The sequence below is a fragment of the Morone saxatilis genome, unplaced genomic scaffold, assembly GCF_004916995.1.
Source record: "Morone saxatilis isolate NCDOM2014 unplaced genomic scaffold, NCSU_SB_2.0 Contig20, whole genome shotgun sequence".
Taxonomy (NCBI): Eukaryota; Metazoa; Chordata; class Actinopteri; family Moronidae; genus Morone; species Morone saxatilis.
In genome coordinates this window covers 8,107,887-8,120,506 of record NW_023339763.1, presented here as the reverse complement: position 1 = coordinate 8,120,506, position 12,620 = coordinate 8,107,887, and the positions used below count along the sequence as shown (strand labels likewise).

General features: G+C 36.2%; 1 protein-coding gene across 5 annotated transcripts in view; it reads right to left on the bottom strand.

The window, feature by feature from the left end:
• Positions 1-6,332: 6,332 nt before the first annotated feature.
• The window catches only part of p4ha2 (procollagen-proline, 2-oxoglutarate 4-dioxygenase (proline 4-hydroxylase), alpha polypeptide 2), a 23,971-nt gene continuing 17,683 nt past the window's right edge, over positions 6,333-12,620 (bottom strand). For 3 of the 5 annotated variants that reach the window (XM_035666346.1, XM_035666347.1, XM_035666348.1), the window contains 4 exons: positions 11,327-11,392; positions 10,041-10,109; positions 8,374-8,470; positions 6,333-7,741 (listed from right to left, as the gene is read on the bottom strand). In XM_035666346.1, coding sequence (XP_035522239.1) covers positions 7,671-7,741; positions 8,374-8,470; positions 10,041-10,109; positions 11,327-11,392 — 303 coding nt within the window. In that variant the 3' untranslated portion in view covers positions 6,333-7,670. Of the gene's footprint in view, positions 7,742-8,373; positions 8,471-10,040; positions 10,110-11,326; positions 11,393-11,458; positions 11,519-12,620 lie in introns of all 5 variants that reach the window. The other 2 variants (XM_035666349.1, XM_035666344.1) reach the window with 2 other exon arrangements.

Genomic DNA, 12,620 nt, shown 5'->3' with positions numbered 1-12,620 from the left:
AGTGAAATTGTCTCATTTAGTAGAGACTGATTTTATTTGTTCTCCAGAATATGGACTTACACACATCTTGTTGTTGATCACTATATCTGACATGTTGCATTCAAATGTGTATTTTTTATAACTTGTCCTCCTGTTTTTGTAACTTGAGCAAAATATTAATGAAAATAGCCTTATGTTCTTTTGTATTTACCCTATTTTGTACTTTGAACAGCAACGATTTACACAGTGATGACGTCTGTGTAGTACTGAGGTATTTGTATCTAAATATCATGCACCCTCTATAGTGTAAAATATGTGTTTATATAACGTACCTCTTAAAATTCTGGTAAGTGCCTTACAACAAATATTATTTTATATAGTACTCTATGGTCAAATACTTTTTCTTATGTTTATATAAACTCACACTGATGCACAGCAGTCTGGTGATTTTTGATTATTACTCTGGGAGTAGGAGTGTTGATTGCAGAGGTATCAGTACACCTACAACATAGGATAGCCATTTGTACAGTAACAGACTGTTGGTCAAGAATAAATATATTTCTGTCACCATTTACACAAAAACCTGGTACTTTGTTATGTGTTTTTCAACTATAATTATATTATGGATCTTGTCTACACCCTGCATGCAAACTATGGGCAACCAAGAACTATATACTACATCCATAATAACCCATCACAATATTAAGTTACATGCATGCAAATCTGTTTTACACAGCACACACACTATATTCATCTCATTTCCCATAAAAGCAAAATCAGAATTGAAAAACTACCTTCTAACAACAAAGGTAATATCTTCAGTAAGATCCCAGGAATGTGTCAGGCTCCTGTTGAGTTCCAGGGTCCCTGAATTTTTCAGGGTCAGACCCCCCCATGTTCCTCTAACATTACAAACATTTCACTTCTGACATCTGGCATACCTTTTCAAGCAATTTCACACTAGTTCAATCCTTCATTCATGTAACTAATTAGAGTTACATGTCCTGCAGTATGGTATGAATTAAGGACACAGAGTTGAGTTCTTAAGAATTTTTTTTCTAAATGTTCCACTAATTACCTTGAAAATGCATACCAGAAATCTGGACATTAGCTTACACTCAGAAGCAATGGGAATACGTGCCCCTATCAGGATGGCATTTAATGCATAGAGGAGAATGGAAACTATTTATTTTGTGCAAGCAAAACAGCCCCTTTGACCCTAACATACATTTGTTTGTTATTTCAGTGTCATTTTATAAACTTTTAAAATCTGTTTTATTTACTGCTCTTTTGGTAGAGGAATAATTAAAGCACCAACGAGGATGTAAGTAAGTCTGCAATCTTCCATTTTATTATTTCAATCTAAAAGTCAAACTGTACAACATTAAGAACAGCAACTCGTTTTAACTACCACATAATTGGCATTTAAAATATTTGTCCAGCTATATGGTCAGTATTGTATAATAACCTAATTGTGCTCATCTTTATGTCTGAAGTTTTGACACTTGACCCATCACAATATTAAGTTACAGGAATGCAAGTCTTTTTACACATCTATCAAAGCACAAAAATGCGCACACACCAAGTGTATATTCATCTCATCCATCCCCCTGACAACAAAGGTAATATCCAGGCATGTTTCAGACCCCTGTTAAGATCTAGGGCCCCTGAACCTTTCAGGTCAGGCTCCCCATGTTCTTCTAAAATTACAAATGTTTGACCTCTGACATCTGACATCCCTTCTCAGGCAGTTTCACAACAATTCATTCTCACAGTATAGTCAGAATTAAAGTTAAGTTCTTGATAAATATATGAACTGAAGATTCACAAGTGACCTCAACAAAACAAAGAATTAGGGATGGTACAGCCACAGCCCAATAAGGGGTTTAAGGCCAACTTGATAAGCCCAAAGGTAACCAGAGCCACTAAGTTCTGTTGAGTCATTCGATATGAATTCTGAGCTGGTTGCTTGAGGTGAATGTGCTCCAAAACACATATACAGATAGGTGGTTAATGTGTCATCCAGATTAAAGAAAGCCTGTTTCGTGACACAAATGAGGCATGGCTGAGCTCAACATTAGCCAATTAAACACATTAAACTTCAGAAGAAAGGCTGCTGTTGTGGCTCAAGGGCAACATGTCAAAACACTGAAAAGTGTTTTACGTGTGAACTGATATTTATTCGCCGAAGTGGCAACACTGCTATGCATGGAGATAAACGATTCTTTACAACAGATATGAATGACAGGAGAAACAACAGCAATCAAAAAGCCACAGACACAAAATACATGACTGTGTGCATTAAACTTAATTGAAATAGCTGATAGTACAGATCAGATTTCTTTTTTATCTTTGTAAAGTCATTCAATCATTCTGACCTCAATGTGCCAAGATTTTCTCAATTAAAGATGTTGTATTGGAATGAGTGCTAAACCCATGCCACACCAAATCTTTGATAACAAGTCAGTGTACACCTCAGGGTATATAGGCAGACAGGAGGAATGTGTGGAACTGAAAGCCAGCCAAGACTCATTGAAGGTGTGAAAAAGAGGCAAGGTTACATCGAAATTCATCAAATCTGCATGATAAGAAATATATTGATCTATGTTATTGATCATTGCTAGGTATGCTTTGCACGTTCTGTTAAAGGTCCAGTGTGTAACATTTAGAAGGATCTATTAGCAGGAATAGAATATAATATTTATTGGTATGTTTTCATTATTGTATATTCATGTAAATTTAGGAATTGTTGTGTTTTTGTTGCCTTAGAATGAGCCGTTTTTATCTACAGATGCTGCCGGTCGCCTTTAACCTAAGATTATTTTGTTAGGTTAATTCATATCAGTTGTTTTCACAATGGAAACCACTTTTCTCAGACCTTGTATATCCCACTAATTCTTTATCAAGTTTTTGTTTCTTGCTGTGTCTCTGTTTTATGTTATCATTTACTGTCTGTTACTTTGAGTCTGTGTCTCCAAATGTAGTTCACTTTCTCTTTTAGTGGAGCTATGCAACACATAGATGTTGAAGCAGCAGGTATTGGGATTTCATTACCATTAATTGTTTTATTTCAACAAAGGTTGAAATCAGAGGAAAGGGAAACATCCGCGGTTACCACGATATAGCTTATTGTGTTCAACGACTCAAGTAATGTAACTGAATAGTTAAGTAATGAATAAATGGTTGAAACAATTATCCAAAAGTAATAGATTTGTTAGATTTAGTTACATTAACAGTAATAGATAAATAGCTTAAATAGAAATAAATGGAAAAACACCTAAATTACCAGCCAAAGGTAGGTTAAATGGTTGAAATAATTACCCAAAAGTAAATAAATTGAATATATAGCTACAGTGACAGTAATCAATAAAACACTTAATAGAAATAAATAGCTAACAGTAATGAATAGGGCTGAAATGTCCAGCTTCTGCAAGTCCAAATGGTAGTAGTACAATTAAAAAACTGACCAACATGGCCTAAATATTCATGATGGTAATGGTTAAAGTCTGGAAAATATTGTTTTAATGGTTTTAGAGAATACATTAAGTCTGAGTTGGGACCTGACCTTTGGCCTCCATGTGTATGACATGGTAAGAGAGAGAATGGGTGTTAGTTTGATGGCAGCTCCCCCGCCTCCTCAGGATCCTGTTGTGTCTTGACAAATGAACACAATGACTGCATGCATGTCTTTTGCTAGAAATTTCCTAGGCTTTGTCTCTTGTTTACACTTTGGAGAGAAGCAGAGGGAAAAATGTGACTTGTGATTTATTGGTATGGATATTGATGTTGTAATGGCAATTTTTAAGAATCTATACAACCCTTTGACCTGGTCATTGTAAAACATACGCATGTTAAAGAGGCATTATATGACACATAAAAACTTTTAAGCCTTGTTTTCTAACTTACACAGCAACAAGTCAACAGCGGGAATTTTAAGAACTTCGAACTAAGAAGCAAAGGACATGAATCATTCACCTAAACAGTATTATCCTTTACTGTCCCAGAACTCAGGAATGTGTGAACAAATTGCCACCTCAATGTTAAACTGCGATAATCTCCCATGCTAGTTGTTGAAGGGCCAAATTCAATTACTCAGAAAGCATCAAATCCAGGGTTCAAATGACCAAAACAACACTCCCCTGGTAATTATCACTGGAAATGTATATATTTTATATGAGTTCTTTGCACAAAATTAAAAAAAAACAATAAGTATACATTAATTAAAGTTGAAAGAATATATATAGGCTATACATCTGAAAATACTGTTCATATGTACATTTACCTGCACACAGCCTTTTGGTGTGAAAAATAAGTGATGCTCCAGGACTAAAGTTAGGTCTAATCTTTTATCCTTCAGCATTTGTCTTGCATTTGACTTGAATAAGTCTACTATTCAAGATTTGTTTAACATTAAAGAATCAGTATGTGTCATCATTTAATTGGTGGGCTCAGAACATGTCACATCTACCAGGTATATTTTAAAATCTGCTATATAATTACAACAAATGGAATTTATCCAATAAAAGTGAAAGTATATGTCAGTCCTTGTAATTGACATATATTAATGTCTTAACACACTGTGGTTTTCCTGGCCATATGGTAAATGGTAAATGGACCTGTACTTGTATAGCGCCTTTCTAGTCTTCCAACCACTCAAAGCGCTTTTACACTACGTGCCACATTCACCCTTTCACACACATTCACTCAAGTGATGGCAATCCATTGACAGAAATAACTCTCACTTCATGCATCGGGAAGCAATTTGGGGGTTCCAATCGTTGCTCAAGGATTACTTTTGGCAGTGGCAGGAGGAGCCAGGAATTTGAACCAACAACCTTCTGATTGGGGGACGACCCGCTCTGCCTCTGAGCCACAGCCGCCCCACAGCCATAAAAGACTGCTTACATTGTGTGACAAAGGATTAAGCTGAAAACTTTTTGGGCTGTAGTTTTATTTCGTGCCATAGTCTGTCAGGATTTAGCTCCAGGGGACAATAGCAGGTGTGAAACGATATAATGAGGAAAAGGGTGTGTGTGAGAACTGTAAAACCACAATCATTCAATCTTTGTTTGACATTAAACAAATGTGACAGGTTTATGCTTTGAGTTTTAGGATTCCTTCTAGAGAAAAGAGCATTTGAATGTTCATATGCTTTGATTATATTCCTTTGCTGTGAAAGAGGATAACAGATGGGGGGGGATAACAGGATAAGAAAATAAAACCAAGACAAATCACTTACTTTTTATGTACTTTTCCCCCCTGTAACACACCAGTCTGTCTTTTGCCCATCAGTACTGTACTGCCCAGGAATGCCTTACATCAGCAAGTTACAGCACTGTAAGAAAGCCACAGTGAACAGTCTCAAAGTCAGCACTGGATGATGTTTGTGTGTTTATGAGAAGGCAATTAACAGATAAAGACATTGATTATTTTGCTTCAGCTGCAAAAAAAGCATGCAAGGCCAGCAGTAGGCAGCGCAGAAAAAGGATAGATACAATATCCCATCCCAACATATTACTCTGAATAACATATCAATACGTTGTCTTCATACTGTGCTACATGTTCCAAAATTAAAATCTCATAAGTGGCTTCAAGATATTTTTCTGAAATTAAAAGTCCAAAATTGAGGCCAGATTGACAATAAATGTCTCAGTGTAGCTTGCCTTCTCCTGTTGTCACATCACACCACAAAGGGTTGAAATCCTGTTTGGGCCGTTTGTTTTGTGTAATCCTTTGGTGTCTTTTGTGTATTCTGTTCACACACATATTGAGTTCACACTAGTGCTTTAAAACTTCACAATGCATAAGCCACATTCTCTTCCATGCCATGTCAAGTATTGTTTGCAGCAACTGTTTCATTCAAAATCAAAGGAAAGTTATATCATCCCTTTCTTCCATCTTGTTTTTCTTTGATGTACCTCTATGGTAGGTCAGATATTAGCCCGATTATAAAACTCCTGTGTAGTTTTAGTTGTTTCAAAGTTTACTTTAACAGATCTGGATGGGTCAGTCCCCAGTGGGCACCCCATCTGGTGCATATTGGATGCCTAAAAAGGAACATATAAGGACTTCGAACATATCACACAGGAGAGATAAGGAAATCCATACGATCAATCATACTCCCCTCGATTTTCTCTAATACTGGCTTTTTAAACTGTACACTCTTTGCAAATCAATCTACATGTGAATCTGAAAACTCACTGGTATGGATAGTCCTATTCAAAGGAAATTGCTGGAAGCAGAAAATGAATAGATCCAGTTGAGAGTTTGTCTGGTATATCATCCTGGGTAATAAGGAAATGTTGATTACAGAGTGAGAAACCATGTAAAACAATTAATGAAGACACAAAACATTTTAATAAAAGACACTGTTTATTGACTTGCTTGTTTGCCATCTTGTAGAAAGAGCACACAATGTAACAACAGCTTAATAATTTAAACATTATATAAATACAACATCATGGACATGATTTGGAGGAAATGTATTTCTTTGTTAAGTTTGAAGGGGTACAGAACACAATGCAAATGATAAAGAATGGAGTGACAGGGATATAGTGACAATTAAATCACAAAATAAAGCAGTTTTTCAATGAAGACAGTAATGCGTATGTTGTGTTTAAAGTCAACTTGTGTTGTTTTTTGCATTACTTTAACCTCTAAATAAAGCCAATACCAGCCCATAACTTTACTTTGCATTAAAGGCGTTTTTTTGTCAATTGACATTTCTGATATTTGGCAGCCAAATATTTATTTAACATCTTTTCAGTCCTTTCAAAAAATAATGTACATTGTAGCATTACATAGCAGAGATAACAGTTAACTCTTGCGTAATTTGTAATATCTGAATGGGGTGCAAAGTCTACAGTTGGGTCCACAAGTCTGAATCCGTCACCGTTTTCATTATTTATCAGAAAATAACACAACTTTTATTCACTTAGTTCCTGCTTCTTTTTAAGAAACTTGTTAAATGTACGGAAATCAAATAGTTTCTTTCCAAATGTGTATATTAAAGTCAACTACCTGCACTGACACCACTTGGTAAGGTTTTTGTTAAAACCTCCTGTATGTTTTGGTGTTTTTAACACAAGATATTATCAATAGTAATACACACGACTCTGTATGACCACTAATGCTAATGCTTTTACTTTGAAAATCTAATAGTTGCTTCTAACATGTAGAAAAATGTTTAATGGAGCAGTGTGGAGGGCAAACTGTTCACCTGGAGTGTTAGTAATTGAATTTTAACCTACTATAAAATGGGTTGTACATTGGCAAATCAAGACAAAGATAATTTTTTTAAATGTCCATGTATTGTAAATCATGCATTGTAAGTACAATTAAGTAAAATTGTACTTATAACACATGATTTTTGTCAATTTAAATTAATTAACTTTAACAATTAAGTAGGGTGGTGTGAGGATGCATGACAGAGAATTTATGTAACTTCTGGTAAAAAAAAAAAAAAGATGATCTGACTAGATCCTACACACCAGTGTCATAATATCCCCATAAAAAACACTTCTTAGTCACGTAGACAAGTTGAGGAAGAGAACACTTATGTAAGTGTTGCAGAGTGTGTCTGTGAGTTGCATCATTGCCAGAATTAAGGCACAAGGGTGTGTATGTGTATGCGTGTTTGTGTGTTTGTGTGTTCGAGTATTTCTGCAAGTTCCTTAGGTGTGGGTCAAACTTCAATCCACTTCTGTCAAGCCACAGGGTCTCCTGAACTCTTGTCCACGCTCGTGAATCCACTTGTTTGACACTGAAAAAACAGAACAAAACAAACATTGCCAAGGCAGGTAAAATATAAATGAGAATGGCTTTAATACTAACATTTTGTAGAATAGTTACGAATACAAACCTAACCGTATTTTTAGAACAGTATCTTAGTTGTTATACAATAGTATGTGCATGTGCAAGTCAACATACAACAACTGAATGAATGTGCTGCCACAAGATGAACAGCTAGACCATGGATGCCAGATATGTGACGTAATGTCTAAATCATAATCATGTTCAGTGTTGCACATTGGCAGGGTACAATGTGCATACTGACTTGTACACGCAAAACTTTGAGTAAATATCACAGTCTGTGGTAGGGTTGGACAGGAACTAAATATTATGTATACTGACTTTCTATAGAATCATATTGTGATCATATCATATAATTTTACAAAATGTTTTAATCTAAATTAATGAGCAAATTGTCTTAAAAAAAACACTGGGTAGTGATGGAACATTATTATGACTTTGATGTCACACATGTTGACCAGCCCTAATTTGTTATTGTCTTAACAAAACAACAAACAAAACAGTTTAAAATTTTTGTCCGAATTTAATACTTTTCTTATCCCATTCAATACCTAATTGTGATGAATCAGAATGTTGACTCACCCCATTTACTTCCCACTAAGACAGGACAGGCTGCATGCCTTGTCCTATAGTCTCCTTCTCCACTCTTGAACAGATTATACCAGAACACCGCTGTCCCCTGCGGAGAAATGACACAAACTCTAAATTTATGGTAACATTAAATGTGCGCGAGAGAAGGAATGTAGAGACATATGCTAGAAGAAAGACCTGGACGAGAAGTGGCTTCAAGGTTACTGTTTGCAATATTGGCAAAAAAGCATAAGGAGATTGTTTTGTGGCAAAAGCGGAGGAGAGTCTCAGAATCTTCAAAGCAGAGCCCGCAGGAGGAATCTGAGGATGTACTGCATGCCTATAAACTGTGAGGGAAATGTGATTGCATTTGTGAGGAGACTGATCGTCGAGAAATTGAAAATAAGAGGCGAACTGAACATTAAGTGGACGCAACAGGCATTTGGGAACGTCAAATGCTATGGTATAAGAGCATAGCATGAATGATTTTGAATATGAAGTCGAACTGGAATGCAGTGCATTTAACGTGCACATGTAAAGCTGCAAGAGATGGAAGCGGTAGAAATTGATATGGGAAAAAAACAATAAATATTATTGACACTTAACAGTAAGCTATTGCTTGACTGGGCGATCTGTGGGCCTAGCTTTGTTGATTAGCTAATCAAATCAACATATAATACTGTTGTGGAAAAACATGTAAAGAAATTACATAAAGTTAAAAAAAGAAGTAAACTAATCTATATTATATTATATATAATGTTTGATAAATAAGCAAACTAATCAATATTCTATATTATATCATATATATGTTAAGTTTGGGAGTTCCTCTGAAGTAGTTAAAAGATCAGGAACAGTCAGAGCACAAGCAACCATCAGCTGTTAGAACTGGAGGCAGAGCTAACAGTGTAGATAGAAGACATCAGCCATTAAAACTAGAGGTGGGGCTCAAGGTATGAAGACATCAGCAGATAGCACCCAGGAACAGAGAGCTGAAGGTATGTGGATGTCTTAGGGTGGAGTTCAACAAAAGTCCAAAGACACCTAGCAATGCCAGTTTTGTGGAAAATCCCCAATAGTAGCAGAGTCAGCAGAAAATGAGGGGAGGGGCGAGCATTCCACATGACTAGCACACGTCTTATAGAAACTACAGAACCGGTAAGTTAGGATGGAGTTCACGCCCCATGAAAAAATAGAAACCATTAGTCTTAAATTTGGGCATATACAAATGTCACCACTTGTCAATTTTAATAGTCTGATTCATCAAAAGTTTCCATGTCAAAAAACACTGGCTGGTGATTTGACAAAGGAGGAGCTCCTATACAATATAAAATAGTGTTTGAATGCAGAAAGTTAGTCTGCTCCCAGGACCACACTCATTGTTTTGTTGGTGTGTTGACTCCAATTAAACTCTTATGCATCAGAATCTGTAAATCTTAGTCAGTTTTCATTGGAAGATAATGTCTCTGATAATGTCACAGGACACAGATTAACAAATATGGAACCTCACTAGGAGACCTGAATCCGAGGTCAGGACTTACAGTAATACTTAATGAGTCATTTAATAAACTAGACGCCGCCGCTGTTAGGATTAGACCTGTTTCCCACTCAACACGACAATCATGTTATTTCTTCACAGACATTCACTCACAAGGGCACACAGAAACTCATTCTCCCTTCACCTTTCTAGGCCAGATTGCTGCTCCGAAGTCAGGGAAGACCGTGGCTCCTCCTGCCTCGACATCACTCATCTGAGAAAAGACAACAAAGTGGTTGGAGACTTCTTCTGTATTTTCCTATAAGAATACACTCCAGTATTCAACAATCCTCAAAGGGCAAAATAAATCTGAAAAATATGTTTTACTTTCCAAAGAAAAATATTAAATGTTAACATCCAACAACATACTTTATGGCACCAGTATAATAATAATGATGAATATAATATCCTTTTGAGAATATGTGTATACATATACAAAAAAAAAAAACTGAAAACAAATGAATATAGTGAATGCTTTTTTTATATGTCATTTCAATAGGAACGATATAATATTGTTGTGAAGGTCTTGCAAGAAATAAGGTGCACAAATTGACAAGGTACACATCTTTACACCACAGTAGACTGTTTAAGAAAGTTGCTATGTGCACTACAGTTAGGGAAGACAAGAAAGAGTAAAGAAATAGGGAACACTTTTGACCACAGCTGACACAATTTTCCAATATACTTGATGATGAATACAAACAGTACTGTAATAAGTAATATGTTTATTAAACTGAAGTGGTGGTGTATGAGTGACACAGTCACTGTGAGGTATTTTCCTTGCACCACATATGTAAGTGTCATACCAAATATTCTCTGGACCATTCTTGAACAGTTATTTCATTGTTTTGATACATTGCATTGCATTTAATTGCTTTATATTATTTCTGTAGCATTTGCTGCTGTCTGGCTGTAAATTGTCCTGTTATATTTCTTTTATTCTGTCAAAATTGTACAATAAACATATTATTATTTATTCAGAGAAGTTACTGAAGCACATCAACATCATGTATCATGGTGACCAATGTACCTCAATCAAGCAATGGTTTCATGGGGTGGGGGTCATTTTATTTTGTAAAACCCAATGTTAGCAAGGGTAAAATAAAGACTGGCTTCTACATCAGCGTGTTAATGAAAGATGGCCAACACAACTCACAACAATATGTACTGGAACTGATTGACAGCAAAACCTTATTCTTAGACATTTATCCAGCACCATTGTTGGGGTATTATCTTGAATTCTACATTTTGAACAACAGTAATGCCGCACTACAGGCCAATTAGTGAACAAAGTCAATCAATCCCAGTCCAAGATTGAAGCAGAGCTTATGCATATACCCATGAAGCTACTAAAAAGAAGGAATGAGAGTAGATTTCAGGTGACTACCCCGACTGGCCTTCAATCAACGGCGACTGGACACACGTACTTACGTAGTTCAAAAAAGTTGCCACACGATTTCCAGTGCCTAATCTTTTGAAAGCATCAGGCTCATCTTTCTACAAAGATAAAATTCAAAATGAAAATACATGATGAAAACACTGCCCACACACACAAGTACTTACATAGTTTAGGAACGTAGCAAGTCTATTTCCATCGACCTTGAGGTTGCTGTCAAAAGGGCGCTGCAACAGATGTTTAGAACGTTTAACCCATCACCAAAAAGACTCATACAAGGAGCCCGCCACAGAAGGCACTAACTACACTCACAACAAATTAAATCTACAGCTGAATTACATTGTCATTTAAATAGAAAATAAGAGCTTCAAATGATATGGAGGAAAGGACATATGAATCTAAAGATAACATGGAGCACTTATTGTACTGAAGATGCAATAATCATAAAGCCAGCTATCTGCAGAAGAACAGAATGACAATCATTTTGTACATTCTTAACCTTGTGTGTTATAACAACAAAAGATTTTCATGCAGTGCACAGTGGATACAGCTACAGGTCTGATGAAATTGCTAGAAGCTTGCCAGATATAACACACAGGGGGAACACAGCTCATAGCTATAGCTAAAAGTCAGGGGCATTTAAGGATACTTTGGGAAGAGGAGTATGTATGATGAGTCGTCAATTAATTAATTAATGTAACCAGGTTATTTGAAGGGAGGCTGTGAGGGAGGAGTTTAAGACAATATTTAAATCAAGGAAGGAAGATCATTGTCATGGTTAAACTTCATCTGAAAGCAACATAGCTAAAATGTGTTTTTTCCATCCTTAGCTGATTCTGGCCCGTGTTTCAACCAGTTTATAAAATCTTCAAATGGTTCACAATGTTGCAGCTTGAAATTTTGATCATATTACACAAATTTTAGATGCCCTTCATTGGCAAAGAAATCCATGTCAAATCACACCTTGAAGTGCTTCTGATGGTTTACAAAATTGGCCATGCCCCTTTACACCTGTCTGATCTCCTTAAACCTTATATTCCACCCTGTGCTCTTCGCTGTCAGACTACCGGGCGGGCACCTCAGTCCTCAGCAATAAAAAGGAAGTCAGCTAGCTGCAGTGTTGTTTCCTAACGCGTTGCATTCCTTTGGAATAATCAGACAGTCTGACTCTGTTGAGACCTTTAAAATCCTAACCTAAAACTCATCTTTTTGCCTCAGTTGATTGAATGAGTCTCAATGGCTCAGGTTCTATCTATCCTTCCAGACCTATGTTTACAATCTATCTATAATTCTGCCGTCTATATAAATAAAACTGACTTGACTTGAAGC